The sequence below is a fragment of the Buceros rhinoceros genome, unplaced genomic scaffold (genome assembly GCF_000710305.1).
Source record: "Buceros rhinoceros silvestris isolate BGI_N320 unplaced genomic scaffold, ASM71030v1 scaffold29419, whole genome shotgun sequence".
In the NCBI taxonomy this organism is placed as follows: Eukaryota; Metazoa; Chordata; class Aves; order Bucerotiformes; family Bucerotidae; genus Buceros; species Buceros rhinoceros.
This window is the reverse complement of record NW_010433746.1, coordinates 1,807-24,910: the sequence shown is the minus strand read 5'-3', so window position 1 is coordinate 24,910 and position 23,104 is coordinate 1,807. Positions and strand designations below refer to the sequence as shown.

Here is a 23,104-nt window from a genome sequence, read left to right as displayed (position 1 = left end):
CCAGCTCCGCGCTGGAGGGGTGTGAAACAGGTTAAAGTTGTGGGCGTGCTGCTCCTCTGCTGTTGCTTCCGTCACGTTTCACAGACGATCTGCTATCAGCCACCGGAATGTTTGTTTTGCTCGTTGGCGAGGTTGGTTTTATTATTGTTACAGGGCTTATAAACCAGCGCAGTGGTGAGGCAGGCAGAGCCCAGCCACCACCAGTCAGCGTCTGTAACTGCGCCTAGTTCAGGGACCAGGAGAAAACTGTCATCACAAGCAGTTCACGGTCCGCCACGGTGTTGTCAGTCAGCTGGAAATAGAGGGATATTCTGTCCCTGATACAAGGAAATACTTGAGAATGCTAAATAAAGTTAAATAAAGCTGAAGTGACAGCTGTCACATGCAGACTCCCTCTGTTGTCCTTCTGTGAGGTCAGCCCCCTGTTCTCCTGAATAGCGCAGGCCCCCTGATAAAGCTCCTGCTCTTCAGCCCTGGTCACTGCAGCAGCAGTGTGACCTCTCCAGCACAGAACGTGTGACAGAGCAGACACAAACGTTTCCCTTATCTCTCCATGGCCTTTTATCTATCAGTTGCTGGTTAAATGTAAAAAAATACTAACACTGCAATTTTTCTCAAGTGCTTTCTGCACCTTGGAACATAAAGAGAACGAGCTGCCCCCCACGTGAAAAACACTTTCAACACTTCAGTTTCACATTATGACATCTGTAATCCCAGCCCTGATTTTCTCAGATGCCCGCATCGTGGTAACTCTCCGGTTCTCCAGTACGAACTGCCGAAGAGGTCTTGTCTTTTGTGACTCTCAGGCTACACGTCTGCACAGATGTGACTCTAATCATGTTCTGTATTGCCTTGCTTTACAGGTTGGCTCGCAGTCAGCTTTGCTAATTCGCCTAAGGAGGAGTTACCTTTGCCATCAGCAATGGAGTACAGGACTCAGCTGCCACATCCCGAGTGACTGAATCCTTTCCTACAAAATGGAGAAGAAGCGTAGAAAGAAATGAGCCTGTTTGTAAGGCTTTACCTCAAAAGACCATGAAATCGCTCCTTGTCTTGGACACAGCTTTAAGAATATCCGGTTGATCGGCGCAGCGAAAGCAACGTTTACTGAAACAAAGATGAACTAGTTTATAAAGAAGAAAAGTGTGATTTGAATATATGGAATTTTTGGAATGAAACCATTTTCTTCCATGACCATGAGGTTTGCGAACATCTGGTTTGTGCTGGTGGTTATTTTACTCTGTGGCAAAAAACACTTCGGTACCAGACTAGGGAATTCCTCTCATGAGGCTCACATATGTCCTGGATGTTCTCCCCTTACTTTGAAGGTGGAGTTCACTTCGACAGTCGTGGAGCATGGTAATAAAGCGTTAATTGGTTAAGAAAAATAAAACCCTGTGAAGCTCAGGAGCATGTTACTCATTTGTGGTGTCTGTGCAGTTGTAACATTCAGAGTTTCTGTAGCAGCGTATCATCTGCTAAATTCTCTGTGTTCAAAAAGAGAAACAGGTTTTTTTTTTTCACAAGTTCTAGGTTTAACTGGAGACAAGATTCAAAGAACAAGAGAAGGAAGAGAGGGGGAGATAAGGAGGATGTTAAAAGTGAAAAAGGAGTGTGAAGGCTCCAGTGGGCAAGTCTGGTCGCTTGGGTGTGTTTAGTAGCTGTTTGTTTTGGCCCAGCTGGGGGTACAGTTCAGGTTCTTCTGTGAAGGCACAAGTGGGCCTTGAAGGACTGAGGAGAAAAATCTCTGGGTTTGTTCAAGTTTGGAAGTAATAATACGTGCATGGAAAAATTGCAAAGATAATTGTGAAGGGAGCAGGTGAGAGGCAGAGCGAGGCAGATACCACTGCTGAGGTGGTAAAGGGTGGTGGGATGCCTCAGCCCCGCATCCGCTTTGTGCCTCAGGTACCCATAATATTCCCACAGTGAAGCTGTGCCTGTGCCTGGGGTGTCCACAGTGACGTTTCTGGGCATAGTTAGCCCAAGCCTTACTGCGGTGGATGCAGTGGTGTGCACTGGTGCTGAGGGAATCCACGTCAAGGACGGGATTGTTGGGACTGCTTCGTTCTCTGTGCATGTCGTAGTTGGTGTCAGTAATGTGCACTAGAACTCAGTACCGTAGAGGGGCCACGTCTCTATAAGTTATACACAAGAAGCATATTGAATTGGCCTATCAAGCAGTTTGTGCTGCTGGATGTAACAGCAAGTCTCCTTCCTCTCCCCGGCTTCCCCCACATCATTTTTCCTTTCCATAGTATTTACAATTCCATCTTCCTTTCAAAGTTTTTTATAAAGTTTCTCGATACAAAAAAACCCCAAACAAACCCAAACTGTTGTGTAGTGCAGAAATAAATTGCAGATTTCTAAAAGCAACAAAAAAGTGCCTCAAATTATTTGTGCTGGATAAAGAAAAAAAAAAAACTGTTTTTATCTTTGTGATGCGAGTGTGTGAGTGAGATGCTTAAACCTGAGTTCTGATAGGTTGTGCTCTTGTTCCAGAATATATTGTGGCTTTTAATGGATACTTCACAGCTAAAGCTAGAAGCAAATTTATTTCGAGTGCACTGAAGAGTAGTGATATTGAGAACTGGAGGATTGTACCTCGCAACAACCCAGCCAGCGACTACCCCAGTGATTTTGAGGTTATCCAGATCAATGAGAAGCAGAAGGATGGAGTGCTGACGCTGGAAGATCATCCAAACATCAAGCGTGTGACACCTCAGCGGAAGGTCTTCCGGTCGCTCAAATATTCAGAGTGTAAGTGGTTGTCCATGTGGTTGCATGAGACCTGCTTTGCAAAGGTCTCAGCCTTGTTTCGGACCATCCGCTTAGTGTTACACACACGAGAAGTGCCCTACGATTTAATTTTCAGAAACCTATTGCCTATAAAATTGTCAGGGTCTTGTCATACCTTTGCTCATGATTCCATCTGCAACGCAGAAACGTTTGTTTTGCAGCAGTCAGTTACCCGAGAGCAAGAGGTATCTCTAGTAGATAGAACAGCAGCTTTTATTGGTTGTCATCGGAGAAGATGGATACGCACTTGTCTAAAAGTTCTGTTATAATGTTATGATGTGTATATTTGCATAAAAATCTATTTTTGTGTGTTTTTTTTATTCTGCGTAGCTGACCCAGTGCTGCACTGCAATGAAACCAGGTGGACCCAGAAATGGCAGTCGTCTCGTCCCTTGAGAAGAGCGAGTCTGTCTTTAGGCTCTGGCTTCTGGCATGCGACAGGTCGTCACTCGAGCCGGCGTTTGCTGAGAGCTATCCCTCGCCAAGTCGCGCAGACCTTGCAGGCAGACGTCCTCTGGCAGATGGGTTACACAGGTCTGCTTTTGTCTGTTGGCCTGGAACAATCCCCTTCTTTGTGAAACAAGTGAAGCGTGAGGAGAGGCTAATTGACTCGTGTGTGTTCATCTCCCATTGGGTGCCAGCTCCGGAAAGATTGGGAAATGTTTTGAGATGCCTTGTCTGCTCATGCAGTGCTCTTGTGTGTGTGTGCGCGCACTGGACGTAAGAGAAATTGCTCATACTTCTGGTCTGTGGATGAAGTTCTAAACTGGGATGTGTTTTCTTTAAGATCTGTAACAGCTGGGGAGGGAATCGCATGCTGCGTTAACAACAGAGTTTTCTTTGTGCCGTTCTGTTACAGGTGCTGGTGTACGAGTCGCAGTGTTTGACACTGGTCTGAGTGAGAAACATCCACATTTCAAAAATGTCAAGGAAAGAACAAACTGGACTAACGAGAGAACCTTGGATGACGGTGAGTTACTGCGCACGGTTCTCCTGCTGTTCCTGACACTGGCCTGTTGTGTTTTCCGTTGTGACGCTGGTGTGGCTGCTCTGGTGCTAACGTCTGCTGAAACCACGTATCTTGAGATTTTAAGCTTAATTTTGAGGCATCACAAGCACTTTGTACTCGTCCCACATTCAACATGGAGTATTAAGGTTCCAGGGGGGCGTTGCATAAATCTCCTTTGAATCAGATGTGGCTTTTCATCATAGCTTCTGAAAAATGTCAGGGCAGGAAGACCTTGTCAGAGGAGGCGGAGGTGAGGGCAAACCCCACAAGGCTCGCTCTTTCCTACTCCTTTTTGCATATTCTGCTGTTTCCATACCCAGGAGGGAGAGCATTTTCCTTCTTTACTGTGCAGACCTAAGCTAATCAGGGTTTTGGCACATTCCTGTAAAGTTTTTTCTTATCTGTAGACTTCTCATCAACAACTGCTGTGCTGGCTCATGCCTGTCAACATTTCAAAGAACTTCTTTATTTTCTGCGGTATGTTTGTGTTCCTTCCCCATCCGTCAGCCCTACCTTGACCTGACCGTGTGCTTTCACAGGTTATTAACTTCATACAGTCCGGGTCAGTGAGTCAGCGGGCAGTTGAATCCCTGTAGAGCTCAAGGGGTGTGTGTAGCTCGCTCAGTCTTGTGTGCACCTCGGAGGTGTTACGCTGTGTAGTATTTCTTTGCATTGCAGCACCTGCTTTGGGTAGCACTTTCTGTTAGTTCTGTGCCCAGGTGGTTGCTGGACAAGCACATTCAGAGCACAGAAATACAGCATACACAGTCCCATCGATCAAAAGATAAATTGTTTTTTGAGGAGAGGAAAAGGTGTCTTGTCTCGTCTCGGTGTTCATTCTTAACAAAATAGGTTATTGCAGGCTCAGGCTGAAAATCTTTAAAGAAATTTACGTAAATACACATTGGCCTTGTGACTTGCAGTTTCCAAAATAAGCTTTTTCTGTCCTGATGGCTTCACTCTTGATTTCATTGGAAGCCATCAGGAGTGCATAGACTGGAGAGCGTATCACTGAGAGTCTCGGCTGCCTGTTGACTATACGGTGCTGGAAATTCTGGCCCCACTGAGCCCAGTAGCAAAACGTGATTCAGAAGAACTGGGACTGAACCCAGTGTTTAAAGTCTGTTAGATTGATGTGATTTTTTTCGTATAGGCACTGTTCCACACTACAAATCCTGGACAATGACATGGTTTGTCTTCTAACATCTTACTTTGTCTCCTTCTCCTTGTGACAGGTTTAGGCCATGGGACTTTTGTGGCGGGTGTGATAGCCAGCATGAGAGAATGCCAGGGCTTTGCTCCAAATGCAGAACTGCACATTTTTAGAGTGTTCACCAATAACCAGGTAGCTGCTTCACCCGTGGTTCAATTTCTGCCTTTCCAGATTAATGCTTTATTAACCCTTTCCTTTGGGAATATTGCAGGCGCTTGTAAATATTGACATGTTTTCTTTGAAAAGTGAGAAGGATGCATCTTCCTGTTCATAAGGGACTTGCTATAATATGTCTTAACAGTTCCAAATCTGGTAAATTTTTCAAGAATCCCGTGTGGAAATCTGATCTGTAGAGTACTGGAACAATCACTGAGCACTAGAAATAGCGCATTGTCACTTCTGTGCTTTATTTTGGTGGTGTTTCTCCTCTCTTCCTGAAGTCTGTTGTCATGCAATCACTGGATTTCCCAGTGATGGCTTTTCTCCCCTCTTTCTTACATAGGTTTCGTATACATCTTGGTTTCTGGATGCCTTTAATTATGCAATTTTAAAGAAGATAGATGTGTTGAATCTAAGTATTGGTGGGCCAGACTTCATGGATCATCCGTTTGTTGACAAGGTTGGTACGAGGAAATAAAGTGGTCGTGGCGTTCCTGTCCCTCACACGAATGCTGGGCTTGCGGAGCGACATGTTTGCCACAGCTGCTGACAGGTCCTGTGGAGTTTCATTTGCACGAGAGAAATTTTGTACAGTCTACAGGCTTTTAGGAATGGGTTTACGAAAACCCAAACACCACCCAAGTACTCACAGAGCTGCGGAGGCATGTCCTTTACCGAGTGCTGCCAGGAAGCGTGACTCCCAAGCAGGCAGCCAAGTGGGCCCTTAATAGAAGAAGTTTCACTGAAATCCACCCTTTTTTTTTGTTGGTTTTTTTTACATCTCTGCATGGTTAATTTATTTCATGGTAAAAATATGTGTAGCGTGAATTTAGCAGCAAATTGTTTAAGAACAAATAGGTTAACAGTACAGGGAGTTGATTCAGCAGTGTGGTAAGAGATTTGTTTCAGGATAAGACGGAGTTAGGTCTTTGTAGATGTTGTAGTTCCCTGAAGTGTTCATCTGCCTTCAGAAGCACTAAGAGAATTAATTTAAGTTCTCAAAAAGGATAAAATCTTTCTTTGTAAAGGGTAATTAAGGGATTTGAGGCATAGAAGTTCTTCCTTTTTTTTTTTTTTTTTTAATTATGGTAACCTGCACTGAGATTTAGTTTGACAATGACTTCACTACTCTCCCCAGGCTGTTACTGGGGGGATTCAGAATAACTTGGCTGTGGTCTCTGCAGTGCTTTGTTACAGGCAGGAGTTTTTCCTTTGGGGTAAGCTACGTGTGGATTATCGGCAGTGTTGCTGTCAAGGCTGGGTTACTGGTCACATAATCTTAAGGAGGTTTGGAGCCTAATACCGAATATACCAGTGAGATGTGTTTTATAAATCTCAGAAAGAAAGAGGGGTTGGATGAACTGTTCACTTATGTTGGGCCTTGTGGAGTGTGCATGTGTTAGAAAAGTCTCTTTTCTTTGGTGGCAGAGCCTTACTGTAACCGTTACTCTTTTGTAGGTGTGGGAACTGACTGCTAACAATGTCATCATGGTCTCTGCTATTGGCAACGATGGCCCTTTGTATGGGTGAGTTTCAGTGACCACTTCAGAGAAGAGCAAGTATGCTGTTATTATGTGGGTTTGGAAGTCGTTGTGCTTGGTCAGGAAGTTTTCTCTCCTCCACTTCACTGTATCTGTTTATAGAAAGGGACTCAGGTTAAACTCTCTCTTTCCACCATCTTTATCACTTGCTGTAGTAGTACGGTAGTTTAAAAGGGCTTAGCTAAATATTTTCATTGAAACAGTGGCAAGTCGGTGAAAGAAGAATGGCAGTACATGCAGCTGGCATGTCCCTGTGAGCATGAGCAGACGTCTGTGGGTACTGATCTTGGGCTTAAGGAGTGTAGAAGGGATCAAACCAGAACAATTTGTGGTCTGTTTCTAAAATAAATGCCTAAAAATAGATTTTGGTTTGTCTTCGAGTTGCGGTTTGGTAGTTACTGAGTTAGTGACTGAGGTAGTAACTGCCTGAAAAGCTGCTCTCGCTTGTAAAGTGTAACTGCATCGGATAGGACCGAAATTTGTTTCTGTGGCGGTTGAAAAGAGCGTCTGACAAAAATCTGATGGCAGCCTGTAAACTTCAGACTGTGTCTTATTTTCTGTTTCTTTGGCCTTCCTACCTCCCGGCTCGTTCTAGGACTCTCAATAACCCCGCTGACCAGATGGATGTGATTGGAGTGGGCGGCATTGACTTCGAAGATAATATCGCTCGCTTTTCATCTAGAGGAATGACCACTTGGGTAAGATCCTTTGACTGTGGCCAGCCCCATCTGCAGCCGCAACAAGGGCCTTGGAAAGGGAGCCCGTTGTGAGGGGTAATCCCGGCCAGATGGTATGCGTTGGAGTAACCAGGCGTAAAGATTTCATCAAATATCAGAGTAGTTAGAGGGTGAGTGTGAGTCTTTAAGCAAGAAGCTCAGTAGTCTTTGCGAGGTTTCTCATCATTAATCGTGACCACTGTTGACATTCTTGATGTATTTATAAAATGTCCAGACCTTTTACAGTGAGGACTTGCCTGTGTGGTTAAACCTGCAAAAGCAAAGGCCTGCTCTTGTCCTTCCTGTAGCTTAAAAATCCCAAGATTTCCAGTTGCTGTGTAATGTTGCACTTAATGTGCCCGTGGAGCTGAGATGAAGGTACTGCAGGCGTGGTTTCAGATGAGATTGCATCGTGATCTTGATTAAGGACTGTTACGTGCCTCTGTGTGGGCTGCATCTTTAGCCAGGTAGCAGTGTGGATAGAGTTTTGCCAGTGGTTTCATAGATGGTTTCGCATAGATACTAGAGTAATCAGCAGTAATGCTGATGTTGAGAACTTGTCATAAACTTGTCATAGTCCTTTTGCTATTCCACAATGCTGAGCCTTAACTAATTTAGTTGGGAATTTCACTTCTGAATGACCTGCAGGTAGCTGAAATGCCCAAGTGAAGCAACCAGTGTTCATTACGTGTTAGGACAATAACCTGTCCTTTCTCCTTCACAGGAGCTGCCTGGAGGTTACGGTAGAGTGAAGCCTGATATTGTTACTTACGGCTCCGGAGTGAGAGGTTCTGGTATGAAAGGTGGATGCCGCTCGCTCTCTGGGACAAGCGTCGCTTCTCCTGTGGTGGCAGGTGCTGTTACTCTGTTAGTGAGGTAAGTCTCCAGTGGCAATCTCTAAAACGCTGCTGATGCAGGGGTCGGTCATAAAAGGCCCTTAAAGGAACCCACCAAATAAAACTAATTGTGTTTAGATGTAGGAAAGGAATTACCTGACTTGCTCTGCCTTTCCTGGAGAAAACTCAAGAACTGTTTTGAATAATAGTTACATCTTTGAAAATACAACCAGGGAGAACAGTACTGTGAAGTAATTTTGTCACATTTTTGACCAGTTTGAATTGCTGAGCTTCTGTCAGTTATCTTGTAGAAGAGCAGCTGCTCAAAGTAGACTCCTCCAATGATGTAATTATCCAAGTACTGTAAATTTTATTGGATTTAGGGGTTTATGGCTACTATCTGGTTGCGTAAGTTAGCGTAAATGAACAGATGAAGAGCTTGAAAGGAAGGCGGAAGTTGCAAGTCTGTGCTTTGTGTTTGTCATTGCTCCTACATAGGGATGAGACGAACCTTTATTTGAAAAACACACCAAAAATTCAAAGCAATCATCATATTTCCTCCATAAAATGGTGTGGTTTTCTTTGAACAACAAAGCTATTTCCCCACCCTGGGGAAGAGTCATGTTGTGAAAGACACCAGCGAGTTTCCATTTACAGAAGATTTGATTTTCAGAACATTTTATTTTGCATATAAAGATACCGTCCTGATTCTAATGACTGCTGGTCATGGAGCACAGGGTAAGGAGAAAAATTCATGTAATATTAGCTTTTAAGAGGAATGTGTCAGAATCTTGTCACTCTTCTTCAGCTGCTCAGTGAGAAATCCAGTAATGGGAGACAAATATGAACAGAAGACTTTACTCACAGCAGACTGATTTTTGATTGCATTTTCTTAAGTGTTAAGGCAGAGTGGTAGACAGGACTAGCTAGAAACTCGACTAAAGGCCACCTAATGTGATCTGTTGTCTCCTACTTCAGCACAGTTCAGAAGCGTGAAATGGTGAACCCAGCGAGCATGAAGCAGGCGCTTATTGCGTCAGCGCGTAGACTGCCCGGAGTCAACATGTTTGAACAAGGACATGGGAAGTTGGATCTTCTGAGAGCTTATCAGATCCTCAACAGCTATAAACCACAAGCCAGGTTAATTTTAATCCTAAATTAATCAATGATACACTATAATCTGCGTTTCTTTTAAGAGAGCAGGTGATGCATGTGTAACTCAGTTGAGCAATCTGTGCTTATGCAACAGAGACAACTTGCACAGATCTTACGTGATCCTGGGGCGTGAATTTTGAGAAGGGAGGGATGAAATGTCAGAGAATGGATGAAAAGTCCAAGTATTTTCTGCGTAAGTTATAGCAGTGTAGGGGATGAAGTGTCTGTGAGAGCCAAATGTACTTCCTCTTCTGGCCTGAGATGTTATGAATAATGTCACCTCAAATACAACGAAGTACTTAAATTTTAACTTTTGAGAATAAGAACATTCTCACTCTGCTGGAAAGTTTCATGGTTTTGTGTGCAAATCTTTTCACAAAACTTAAAAAAAAAGGAGGAAGGAAGAAGATTTGGGAAGCGAGGTGAGAGCTTGATAGAGTAACCAGCTGGCATGGCTGATTTAATTTTTTCACAGTTACACACAGTGGCATGTTTTTCTTCTGTTTATTGGTTGTTGGTTTTTTTTTTAATTTTACCTCCTCTATTCTGCTCTAGTTTGAGTCCAAGCTATATTGACTTGACGGAATGTCCCTACATGTGGCCCTATTGTTCTCAGCCCATATATTACGGAGGGATGCCAACCATTGTCAACGTTACTATCCTTAATGGTATGGGAGTCACTGGGAGAATTGTAGACAAGGTAAGACTTAATGTTGTGCTGAGTACTGACTATTAAAGTTGCTAAAAGCTTCCCAGAAAATACTATTTTACTTACGAATTTCATAGAACAAAGCAGATTTCCTGGTGTTAAGAGCAAGAGATGCAGATAGTTTGATTTTAAGGGACACACCCAGGTTGGTGGTTTGGCAGCGGGAGCAGTCTACGAGTGTTTGGTTTGAGGGGTGTGTGGCGTTCTGTGTGTGTAAAACCAGTTTGGATTGATGGGTACACAGAGATTTCTTTGTAATCTCTGACGGTGTTTAATGTCTTCTGGGTAGACTTGCCTCATCTTCTTTTTGGTCTGGAAGGTAAGTGCTCTCAGTAAAGGAACCTGATGTTATAAATCACGCCTCTCCCATGGGTCAAAACGACCTCGGTGTCGTGACTTACCAAGGTCTGCTGCAAAACTTGTTCTTTTACACCGCAGAGGTTGTGCATGTTGCTTGACTAGGGAGGTCTTAAATTTTTTTTTATTAAGCTTTAAGTAAGTTTAAATGTAGAACAGATTTGGGAATTTATACAAGTTAAATAAGGCAACTTGTATCAATTAGGGATTGATACAAACCTCTAGACAATATAAATCAGCTTAATTGCAAGAGTTTGGTGTGAATCCTGAGGCCTGTTTTAGATTCAAGTTTACGTTAAAGGGCACTTAAGCTCTTACCCAACTTCATTAGCTTACGGTAATACTCAGAGACAGCCGATGTAATTTGCCTCTGTTTGTTACCGAAGGGAAATTTTGTGTTAGCAATTAGTTTTTGTGCAGAACCCCAAAATGTTAAAACGGGGGCACTCAGGAGCTTCACGGGGAGTCCTGCCCCAAAGAGCCTGTTGTCCGGATCTTTAAGGCCGTCACAGTTAGGTTGATACACTGACACGCCACCAACCTTTTGGGCTTCGCAGACATTTTAAAATGTGACATAATCTTCAGAAAACCCTAGATTTGTTATTTCTTTGTGCAGAGGAAGGCTATGCGTGCCAAAATTAGCGACTGCAAATTCTGGTTTACTGATGTTCTGTATTCTTCATCTCACAGCCAGACTGGCAACCCTATCTCCCCCAAAACGGGGATAATATCGAAGTGGCTTTCTCCTACTCCCCAGTGTTGTGGCCTTGGTCCGGCTACTTGGCAATTTCCATCTCTGTAGCAAAGAAAGCAGCGTCTTGGGAAGGCATTGCCCAGGGTCAGGTTATGATCACGGTATCATCCCCTGCAGAAAATGAAGTAAGTTCTGTGCATTTTGGTTTTTCTGTGTTAATCATTATGAAAACTGCTTCCCAATACGCAAACACCTTCTTTTTAAGGGGTTGCTTTGGTCCCATCGTTTGAAGCAGAAGTTAGATTGGGGTCAGAAAATTAAGTAGTACCAGTAACGATCTTTATACTTGAGAGCGGGATTAACCCACGGATTAGATATGCTTCAGAATCAGAAAAACTCTTTGAGACCAACTTTGTAATTTCATTTGTTTATTGTGAATTCTACGTAAGGTGCTTTGAAAAAGAGATTACTTAAATAGATTCCTTCTAGAACTATGTTAATTGTGTCTGAGAGGTTTTTAAGGTTCTGAACAATTGAACCAAATCACAGTTGTAACGTCAGTATTTTACATTCTGTGCGTAAATATGACTGTTGAGTGCAGAAAAAATACTGTTGTTGTTTAAGGCACGAGTCATCTCTGTCTCCAGAGCTGGTGGTGGTGACTAAAAGGAGGTTCGATACCTCCACGTTTTTTGGTCATTTACAGTCCAGTTAACTGGTGAATGTTCCTATGGGGAGAAGGGTTTTCACTGTAGATTGTTCTGTCCTTCAGTCTAAGAACGGAGCGGAGCAGACTTCAACGGTGAAGCTTCCAATAAAAGTGAAGATTATTCCTACTCCACCTCGTAGTAAGCGAGTCCTTTGGGATCAGTATCACAATCTCCGTTATCCACCAGGATACTTCCCCAGGGATAATTTGAGGATGAAGAATGATCCACTAGATTGGTATTTATCTCAGTTTCTATTAAATGAGTATTTCTTGATCGTGTGTTAATGGTAGGGCATAACTTCACTGAATGCCAGAGAGCTCTGGCCTTTTTCAGGGTGATGTGGGATCATCCTTTCTAAGAAATCCATGTAAAGCACTCGGACTCTGCATGCTTTTGGTGCAGGATTTTTTTTGTGCTCTATGGTTTTATTCACATGAACCTAAAATGCACTTTTAAGACACTGAGATTTTTGTTTGGCTTTCAAAGTTGGCATTTGTCTTTTCTGCCCTAATTTCTCCCAGGAAGTCAAGGGGGGGCTTTAGTAGCCACTTCAGCATTCACTTATCGAAGAAACATGAGAAATGTGAAAGAGTGAATCCTAAAGAAGAAATCCCTTGTCTGTTGAGGGAGACTCTTTGAAGGAGAGCACGGCTTAGGTGACCTGTTGTCTGTCATAGATGGAGAAGGAAAACATCCACCAGAAGAATTGTGCAGCCACGTATAAGCGAGGGTTAACTGGGGCAGTGAGCAAGACAAAGGCTTTTGGAAAGCTGCTTTTTTTTTGGAAAGAATATTGCAAAGAGGAGATGCTGCTTGGAAAACTGTTATCATTTGAAAACCATGGACTTTCTAGAAAGGAAACTAGGAAATGGTCTATAATTAGAGGATTTAAATAAGATTTCTCTATGCCAGATTTAAATATCTTCAACAACACTTTTCTCTTTTCTGAAGGAATGGTGACCATATCCACACGAACTTCAGGGACATGTACCAGCACCTAAGGAGCATGGGGTACTTCGTAGAGGTTCTCGGTTCCCCATTTACATGTTTCGATGCCAGTCAGTATGGTAAGCATGAGCTGATTGCCTCATTTTCCATACACTAACTTCTTCCTAAGATGCCCTGGTTTTTGGAGAGCAAAAATGTGGGAGCACAAAGAAGAATTCTCGTGGTATTAGAAAAATATTGTAACAGTGGGTGTATTTATTATTAATATGCCAGTATTTAGTTGTGTAAAGTATCACCGCAGAAGCTTGCTTGGAATTCTAGTAGTAGAGCAGTTTTCTATCCTTGTATGAAAAAGGAAAGCCCACCCGTGAGCGGGTTAAAAAACAGCTCCTCTGTATTCAGTCCCACAGGGGCAGAACTGCATTTGCCAAAAGACTTGGGCTCAGTCCAAACGAAGCATGACATGAACAGCAGACCAAGATCAAGAGTGGCCATTCCGTTCGTTTTTTTCCTCAGCAGTGGTGTTTTAAAACATCGACCTTTGTGGATAGATCAGAGAGTGGGGAAAGTATTTCATCCAGCCACACACAACAGCAGAGCAGTATGTGGGTTGTTTCTCCCCTGTTCGTAGATGTGCCAGGCAGGGAACAACCCCAGCAGTCTGTGCTCTTTTCTGCTTCAATATGCCGCTCTGCTTAACCATGACACGCTCCAACAGGACCCTCTTCTCTTTCGGGCTGCGATGTTCTTTAGCGGTCTGCAAAGTGAGGGTGCATTCTCCTGACAGCTTTCTAGTTCTGGAAGTGTTGTCAGTAGTAATCTTTTGTTTATCTTGATTCTTCAAGATTCTTTTTTATAATTATCTTAAGGGAAGTTGTAGGGAGATGGGGGTCAATCTCTTCTCCTATATTGAGAATGATAGGACGAGGGGGAATGGCCTCAAGTTGCGCCAGGGGAGGTTTAGGTTGGATATCAGGAGGAATTTCTTTACAGAGAGGGTTATTAAGCATTGGAACGGGTTGCCTAGGGAGGTGGTGGAGTCCCCATCCCTGGAAGTGTTTAAAAATCGTGTGGATCTGGTGTTGAGGGACATGGTGTAGGGATCTTGGTAGTGTAGGGGCAACGGTTGGACTCGATGATCTTTGAGGTCTCTTCCGGCCGGATGATTCTGTGATTCTGTGATTCAGTAAATATCTCACCACTGCGTTTCGAGTTCAGTGAATGTGCAACTGGATGCAGAAATGGCAGCCCTTAAAAAAGGAACAAAAGAGTTTCTCTCCTTAGATCACTAGTTTTATGGCTGATGGGGAACAGCGTTAGAGGAGTCCTCTCTCCTCAGATTCACCATTACATTGTACTCGTTTGCTTAGTAGTTTGGTGAGCTTCCAGAATCTCCTCCATGGGAGACTCGATGTGACTTCTTTAGGTGAACTGCCAGAGCAGGGCACATGGACCAGACACTGAGCAAAATACACGCTTGGGTTGTGTGAATAGTGGTAACGTCACGGTGAACAGCCTGGTGAACTCTTGGTTTTGCCTTTACACACAGGGACTTTACTGATGGTGGACAGTGAGGAAGAGTATTTTCCTGAAGAGATCACCAAGCTGAGGAGGGATGTGGATAATGGACTTTCACTTGTAGTGTTTAGTGACTGGTACAACACATCTGTGATGAGAAAAGTCAAGTTTTACGATGAAAACACAAGGTACTGATTTGTGTCAGTTCTCTGGGAAATAAAATGCCACAAAATAGACATTTTATGCACACGTTATCCTAAAAATCCCAAGTGTGATACGCTTCCCCTGTAAGAAGGGACTACCTGAAGAGCAAAATTAACCTTAAGCTGCAGCTTAAGGAGAATAGCTGCCTGTTCTGTCACGATTGCCAAGGCCCGCTTGGTAAGGTAATTTCTCTGAAGGTCCAGAAAACCATGTACAATGAAAAGAAGTAAGAAATTGGAGGCTGACAAACAAAGAAGAATGGACAAGTTTTCACTTATGGGGAGCAGAACAGAAAGAAAATGTGGGTTGCAAACAGAGCAATCAGGTTGTGCACCCATTACTGGATCGTTCAGTGTATCATACAAAGAGAAAACACACCAGTATCACCAGTGGTGATAAAAGCCCTGATGACTGTAGTTGTCAGCCTGTTCTGAGCTAGGAAGATCATTTCTGCAGTTTGTGAGCAATAACTTTTTGCTTCATTAGAAAAATGAGAAGCAAATGACAGGACCGTGGTTTCTGCCTCATCTTGGCCAACCAAGAGCCTAAGGCTGAATTTCTTCATAATGAATTGAAGTTTTCCGTGGAACTGAAATGCACTGAGAGCTTTGCATTAGTACTGCTTAGCTTTAGCTCAGAAGCACTGGTGTCAGAGAGAGACAGCTGCGCACGTGCCCCTGGAGTTAAATGAGGCTTTGAGATGTCGTTCGTTACTAAAGTGACATCAAAAAAATCCACATGTGGGAGGACACCTGACCTTTCATTATACCCACTCTGGGAGGGTGTTCTATACACCAATAAACTGTGTTACGCTGTAATTTTTGCAGGCAGTGGTGGATGCCGGATACTGGCGGTGCTAATATACCAGCCCTCAACGACCTGCTTTCTGTCTGGAATATGGCCTTTAGCGACGGGCTGTACGAAGGCGATTTTACCATGGCGAGTCACGAAAGTGAGTACTGGAGTCCACTGCCTAGGCAGGCTGCAGTGTGCCCTTGGGAAAAGTGTTTTCTGTGAGAGTGAGGTGGAGCGAGAGTCACGGGATCCACTCAAATTCGGTGAAAAGAGTCTGGGAAACATGCTTAGATGATGACTTCCTTCCTAGATTGATGGTGAAACATTTTCAGACTCAGCGATGAATGTCCTCAGTATAGGCCTGATATTTTGAAGAGTATTGTTGGCGGGTGTCTGGATTTGTCTCCACTATGAAAACTGGTTGCTGAGATAAAACCTTTGGTTTTAATCTTGCAGTTACGTGGAAATTTGAAATTTTGGAGGAAGAGAATCAAAAGGGACTTTTCTTTGGAATACACCGGTTTAGATGTGCATCACAACATCCTGAGATGTTTTGTGAATGCCTGATCTGTAATCTTTTGAATTGTTCCCTCTGAAATGAATGTGTTTGGTTTCAAGTTCAGACTTCGGGGTTAGACCACAGGTCTGTGACCTTACTGTCTTCTGACTTTCTAGGTCTAGCCAAGTTTTTTTTTTTGTCTGACCAGCTCACTTCATGTTTTCATGCCTTGTTTCCAAATCTCTGTCTGCTGTCTCTTCGTGCTGGTTCATTTGGAAAGTGTGTGTGAACAGAGAAGATAGCAGCATTGAGCGCTCTGCACGTGCTCACCGGCGCTGATCAAAGGAGGCGGGTTCTCAGTAGAACAAATAATGACCATTCATGTGAAATACTACTTTTCTCATGGCGTTTAATTAAGCTTTTCAGTTTTAAGTAGATAATGCCAGTCTCCTCAATGGAAAGATTCGAAAGCAGTATGTAAGGGTGAACCTGTGAAAGCAGAAACACCACCTCTGCGAACACAATGGGTCCAAAGATTCCAATTCAGAGCAGTGCTCCTGGGATCGTTTTCTTCTGTGCTTGTTTTAACAGCTCACCAAAATTCAGTTTAAGGTGCAGTTTTGTGATGTCTTTCAGTGAATTACGCCTCAGGCTGCAGCATCGCGAAGTTTCCAGAAGATGGCATTGTCATTGCTCAGACTTTCAAGGATCAAGGTATGTGCTTCCTTGCCTTCCTTCTGTGTTTTCAGTAGAATTTTGCAGTTGGTGCACGGGCAAAGTTATGGAGTCAAAAGGTGTAAAAACAATGAATTTGAAGACTCCTCGACAGATGAGGTTCAAAGAGCAGCTGGGGTGAGGAGGAGTAAAACTTGCCAAAGGTTAAAGCAGTGGCAGGAAAGGTGGGAAAACTCACACGAGTGTTTGGGGTTTCTTGGGTTTATTTTTTCACTTACGTGTCTACTAAACAAAGCTTCTCTTTGTGTCTGAAGTGAAAGCTGCTCAGACAGAGCACAAGGGTAGCGACTGGCTGCAGAGAGATGCCAGCCCAGCTTTGACTCCCCTTTGTCTTGCAGCTGCTGATTACAGAGAGACAGATGTTGTATTGCATGGAACGTGTCTGTTCTCTTTTGTAGTTCCACGCTAGATTCTCGTGTAGGCGTAGGTGGGCCTGGCAGCGCAGTAAGCTGGCGGAGAGCAGCGTGCACTGTGATGGCTGATTTTTAAGTTACTGTGTCCTGTAGGATTCTGCACCCAACCTAGAGTGATTTGTGAGGCAGATCGGCTTGATTCTAAACCCATTGCTGAAAATACTGGGATTTTTGTGTTCGAGAATGTTGACGATAATCCAGGTTGTGAGGTCTTTCTCTGCTTCTCCACCGAAGGAGGAGACACACAGATATCTGCAGAAAACTTCACAGTCATGGTCTTGAAGCAGTTTCATTTTTATCATGTCACGGGGTTTTTGAAAACATTTTGCGTAATTTTGTGACACGAAGAGTGGCAGAGCTGCATTTGTAAGTTTGCACTGTGGCCTGTGCTGACCTGCAGGTAGATTGATGTTAATGCTTTATGAAATTTATTTGTGCTTTGCTTTAGGTCTTGAAGTTTTGAAGCAGGAGACTGCTGTCATTGAAAATGTCCCTATTCTGGGACTTTACCAAGTTCCCTCCGAAGGTGGCGGCAGAATTGTTCTGTACGGCGACTCCAACTGCTTGGATGACAGCCATCGACAGAAAGGTGCGGGGCCTTCGACACGCAGGAGTTACTGTCTTCAGCCGGCAGCTGTCCCGTGGGGTTTTTACCGCTCCCATCAGAAGAGGCTGTTTTCTAGGGGATCTCTAAATATTCCTAACTGGGGATTAATTAACCTTAATTCTGCAGAACTCTGATGAAAACGCCGTAAGGCGCGGCTGCAGCACAAGCGCACCCCACGTTAAAGAATCCTCTAATAGATGGGAGCAATCCCCCCCTCCCCAGGCCTGTTGCCTATTTTCCCATTCCACGAGCTTTGGAGGCTTGTCCTGGGGCATGGGGATGTTGGTTGGTTGTTGGAGGTTTTTTGTTTCTTTGGGGTGTTTTTGATTTGAAGTGTTGAAGAGGCCGTTTGGGAATCCCTTCACTTTTTCCCCAGCTGCATTTTCAGAGTGTTTATGTAGTACATGGGTTGTATCATCTAAGTTGGCACACCAGCGTGTCTTGTTCCCTTTACAATGTTTGCCTTGTTCTCTTTGCAGTGTCTCCTGGGAGGATTTTTAGGAATGTTCAACATTTCAGTTGTGCATTACTATTTTCAGGTTATTCTACTTTGGCACAAACCAGCTGGTGTAAACACGTCAGAGAGTAGGAATTTCTGTTTGGGTTTTCACAGCGTTGGGTTGCAACTCCGGGTAGCAAGCGCGTGAGTGGCTTGTGCGTGGGGTTTCCGTGACTCCCAGAGGTGCCATTCTCTACCTGCACACTTTTTGGTCCTTAGAAAACCCGTTTTCTAGCACACTGACCTGACTTGGAAAATTTTCAAGAGATTGACTGGGTTTCTCATGACATGTAAAACACGAGCTGGTAGATCTGTGGCTTGAGAGGCCAAAGATAATCCAGTAGGTGAGGTCTTCTTCTGCATTTCCATGCGTTTTCCTTTTGTAGTGGAAAGTATTTATAATTTTTTAGGCTTTTGTCACCGACATTTTAAAATACTGGGTTGTGTAATCCATCCCTTGCCTATGTTTCAAGGAACTTAAGGCCTAAGGGAACTCTCCATCTGTAGCTCGTTTCTTTCTCTCCCCAACATTTTCTTTTCCTTTGAAAGTTGTCTGGTTTCTCCTTACCTCTCTCTGGGTGGCTTGCAGTGAGTTGCCGTAACACCAATGTATCGGTGCCTCATGTGCTTGCTGTAGGTCATTGTAACATAAGAGAAGACGCGTAGCTTTAAATTAAGTGATGGAAAACAATCCTTTGTGACTCCCCTAATGCTGTTAAATTCAGTGTGACCTGTGAAACAAGAAAAAGCAGAAAGCTCTAAAGAAATCCTTTAAAATTAGCTTTTAAGTTGTGAACCAGGAGCCGTGTCTCCTGCTGAGACATCGGTGGCTTTAACTGAGGTAAATTCCTAACATTTGTGAATATAAATCCATAAAATCTGATTGACCTTCTTTAAAAATCAAAGGTGAGGGTTTAAGGGACACCAGGATTAGGAAGATTAATTCCCATTCCCAGCCAACTGTTCCTGGGGGGAGAAGTGCTGAGAAAAATAGTTTGCTGTGCGATGGAAATAGCTGATAAGGCATTGTCCTACCCCTGCAGAGGGAAGTTCTAGAGAATTGTGGTGTTAACCGGCTGGGCTGCTTGTTCGTCGGGGGTGGCTCTGGACTAAGGTGGCAGTAATTCAGGGGAGAATCCAAATGAGGGTCCAGGTGCTGGTGAAGTGCAAAGGAAAACCACAGGTATATTGTGGTGTGGGTTCCCAGCCTGCCCTGTACCACAGCTGCTGCAGGTGCTGCTTTTGCTTGAGCTGGAACATGGCCAGAACCTTTCCCCTCCGTTTGTTTGTTTGCTGTTTGGTTTTTTTAAGCTTGGGAAAGGAAATCAGTCATAACTTCCCGCTGAAAACACAACCTTGTTCTTACTTGTCTTTGCAAGGCATTTATTTTGACCTTTCAAAAAAAAAAAACAAACTGAAAACAAAGCCTCTTGGGTCTCCATTTCTCTCTTAAAAGCGGTATCAGAAGCTCTGAGCTTCCTGTGTTTCCACACCAAAAAACCTTGTCATTTTTGCAGGGACTTGGCTGGCCTTACACAACCTGGAATTCCCGTACTTGAGACCCATTGTTTTATGTCGTACTCCCCAAAGAGCCTGATTTGGTACACAAGAGAAGATATTTTAAGACTGAACAGATTAATTTTGTGTTAGTTTGTGTATGGGAGAGATGTGGAGCATGTGTTGAAAGTTGCATCTTTCTGAATTGGGCCTAGAACTTCAGAAGGAGAAAAACAGGAGCCAGAAAACCTGACTGTAGTTCTAAATGTTGTTACAGCCTAAACAGAAAGATAAACCGCTTTAAATGTGCCATAATGTGTGTCTTGTCTTGGGGCTCGGGGCTCTGACATCCACAGATTGCTTCTGGCTCCTGGATTCCCTCCTGCAGTACACGTCTTACGGGGTGACGCCACCAAGCCTCAGCCATTCCGAAAGCAGGCAGCGACCGCCCTCAGGAGCAGGCTCCTCGCTCCCCGAGCGGATGGAAGGTGAGAGCCTTGGTCACCGAGCAGGGCCCGCAAGTGAGGGAGTGTCGGGGTGGAATTCGGGAAGACTCAGGCGGATCCCTTGAGTTACCTGCCACTAAGGTTAGTTTGGTGCAAGCTGCACAGTGTTCTCTTGTTGTGCTTGAAGAGAGCATTTGCTGACAAATCCCTGTCACGACGTTGTGACTCAACCAGCAGTTCATGGGACGGGAATTTCAGATGGCTGGTTCTGCTCGGCAGCGTTCTGGTTCCTAGCTACGGAGGGTGTGTAAAGCCTTCAGTCTCGTTTCACGTGCTGCCAGCAAAACCTGCATCACCTGCTGTTGTAGGCGCCCGGCCTTACTGTGTGGCGAGGTTAATTCTAACCGCGATGTAGCTGTGAGTTGTCATTTCTGTAAAGAGCTCCTGGTTTTACCGCAGATGTTGGTAACTCACCCTGGAAGTCTTTGGGTAACCCAGCCTGTCTCTGCTCTGAGTTGCAGGTAACCATCTGCATCGATACTCAAAGGTGCTCGAGGCTCACTTGGGAGACCCTAAACCCCGGTCCCTTCCTGCTTGTCCTCACCTGTCCTGGGCCAAACCACAGCCTTTGAACGAAACTGCCCCCAGGTTAGTGTGCCTCTTCCTTAGAGTGGCGCAGGAAGCCTTGCTTTTGAGTTCAGCTGGGAAATTCACTCCATCTGTTTTCGAAAGGGACAGCTGGAATGCCTTTCCTAGAGAAACTCCAGATAGCAGAAAGGAAATAATGATTAATGCCTCTTCAGTGAAGAATTCTGACTCACCTTATAGCGACACTGTGAACTGGGGAATTTTAAAAATCACTTCATAGCCAGTTCACCGTTGTGATTGAGTGATCCCAGCTGAGGGTGAGCAGTCTGGCTTAAATCCATCGGCACTGCGTGTGTTTGAAGTAGTTTTCTGAAGCGGCTCCTGGGACAGCTCGCCTACTCTGCCTTCCCATGTATCAGTCATCAGTCACTGGAAGGAAAATGGGTCAGCACGTAGCTCGTCCTGGTCTGCCGAGCTGCTGATGGTAACTTACGGTGGTCTGGTGCAAGAGAGCGAGCTGTTGGTACACAGTGGCCAGTCCAAGCGTGTCCCTGTGGTGTCTGAACTTAATTTTGGAGGCCTGCAAACTGCAGAACATAAAAAACAGATCCGGTTGTCACTTCGGTCTAAACTAGCAAGTTATTTGTAGGTTCCAGCTGTCACGTTCTCTCTGTGTTTCTACAAAACTCCTGGTGTTACCGAAGTAAGTGGGCAGACACCTCCATCTTTACGTTTCTTCTAGCAACCTTTGGAAACACCAGAAGTTACTGTCCATTGACCTTGATAAAGTGGCTCTGCCCAGTTTTCGTCAGAACCGACCCCAAGTGAGACCATTGTCCCCTGGAGAAAGTGGAGCGTGGGACATTCCTGGAGGTAAATACAGGAAAGTTTGACAGTCGCTGTTTTGCTTTGAAAAAAATCCAAATGGGAGGCAGCCAGAGGAGAGGCCAGGAGTTTATTTTCGGTTGTGAAAAACACACCGATGCGGGTATGGCTGAGTTGTAAAAGCGTGGCTGACAGAGCCCCAGGGGAATATTTTTGCATGCGAACAGTTTATCCAGCGGAAGGCACAAGTGTCACACTGGGAGGAAGATCTGGTGGGTGCTTTTTGGCTTTGTTTTGGTGCTGTTCAGATCAAGGGGGGGTCAGCAGCAGCCCCTAGCTGTGGCTAGAGACCTCCTGCTAATTAAAATTCCTTGCCTGAGCGCACAAAAGCAGAAGAGTTTGAGTTGTGCCTTGGGCTGGGTGTTACACGCCCTAACAAACGACACAGAGTGCTGGCAACAGCTCTCAGTCCAGTGGTGGGAGGCTGTTGCAGGGGAAATCGGCGTTACGCTTTCATGTGCCCAAAGAAAGGTGGAAACGCTGGTGTGTAGCGTTCGCGCCCTGCCTTGCTTTCACTAATCGGTCTGCAGTTGTTAATCTTCCCGTCTGAAACGTAATCTGATTAATAGCTGTTTGCTCTTTGAACACGAGGATCGTGTCGGTAGATAGCGTTAACGCCGCAGAGACACGGTGGCTCACGCGGTCACTAAGCGCTTCCACACCTCTCTGCCTCTCCAGGTATAATGCCCGGTCGGTACAACCAGGACGTAGGACAGACTATTCCAGTCTTTGCTTTTCTTGGTGCCATGGTGGTTCTGGCGTTCTTTGTGGTGCAGATCAACAAAGCCAAGAGCAGGCCAAAGAGACGGAAACCACGAGTGAAGCGACCGCAGCTTATGCAGCAGGTTCACCCACCAAAGACGCCTTCTGTGTGAGAGCTCTCGCTTGCCAGAGAGAGCTTTTCCCGGTCGCTTTCCGGGGCTCCCAGTGAAGGTGCAGCGAATGCGGCGCTGATCACGCTGGTAATTCGCCCCTGACATCATCTCATAAGTCTTTGGTTTCTGGAGAGAAAAAGAAAAGGACCTCGTTGATCGTCTGTACCTAAAACTGCAGCTTTAAGCGGCCGAAGCCACCAAAGACTCGAATTCTGTTCAGACGGCTGCTTAGTCACTACATATCCCACGAGGGTGAACATGGACCTTTTTTTTTAAGCTGACCAAACTAAAATTTATTTGTTTAGAGGCTATTTTCTATATTTATTGTTGGGGAGGGCGGGGGGAAAAGTCACTTTAAGGACCTCTGCTAAGGCAAAAGAAGTGCATTTTTTTGGATGGAATGCAATTTTCTAGAAGGGTGCTACGCTGAAGAGCGTAACGGGCACCGTTAAAGGAGGGAGGGGGCGAGGGAGAGCAGTGCAAACTGGTGAGACGTACTCCTGCAGTTTATTTTTATAAAGCCAACTACCATGATGTTTTGTAATTTTTGGTCATGATTTCACCGTTGTTGGTGAAGCAGATTTTCAATAAATATGTATCTCTACGAAGCTAAGGCACTGCGCTGGCCGGCCTCTCTTCCCACTTCCTGCATGTCGCAGTAAGGACGCAGACACAAGTTGCCCCTGACCACACTCTGTCG

General features: G+C 44.6%; 1 protein-coding gene across 1 annotated transcript; it reads left to right on the top strand.

Annotated features, from left to right (window-relative positions):
- The first annotated feature begins 861 nt into the window (after positions 1-861).
- Positions 862-22,842, top strand: MBTPS1 (membrane-bound transcription factor peptidase, site 1). The gene is made up of 22 exons (XM_010144224.1): positions 862-1,359; positions 2,500-2,757; positions 3,127-3,330; positions 3,656-3,766; positions 5,041-5,150; positions 5,521-5,637; positions 6,636-6,703; positions 7,314-7,416; positions 8,159-8,310; positions 9,249-9,410; positions 9,981-10,125; positions 11,182-11,370; positions 11,958-12,130; positions 12,847-12,962; positions 14,393-14,549; positions 15,393-15,517; positions 16,496-16,573; positions 17,456-17,596; positions 19,967-20,098; positions 20,578-20,704; positions 21,387-21,517; positions 22,208-22,842. Exons 1-22 carry the CDS (start codon positions 1,173-1,175, stop codon positions 22,402-22,404), a joined length of 3,183 nt encoding a protein of 1,060 aa, XP_010142526.1. The 5' UTR covers positions 862-1,172; the 3' UTR covers positions 22,405-22,842.
- The last annotated feature ends 262 nt before the right edge of the window (positions 22,843-23,104 follow it).

What these genes read in the sequence shown, in the direction of transcription:
- MBTPS1 (XM_010144224.1), top strand. Translation starts at nt 1,173, where the DNA reads ATGAAACCATTTTCTTCCATGACCATGAGGTTTGCGAACATCTGGTTT. An exon ending in CTGGCAGATGGGTTACACAG is followed by an intron (nt 3,331 to 3,655) that starts GTCTGCTTTTGT and finishes GTTCTGTTACAG; the next exon opens with GTGCTGGTGTACGAGTCGCA. An exon ending in TACCATGGCGAGTCACGAAA is followed by an intron (nt 15,518 to 16,495) that starts GTGAGTACTGGA and finishes GATGTCTTTCAG; the next exon opens with TGAATTACGCCTCAGGCTGC.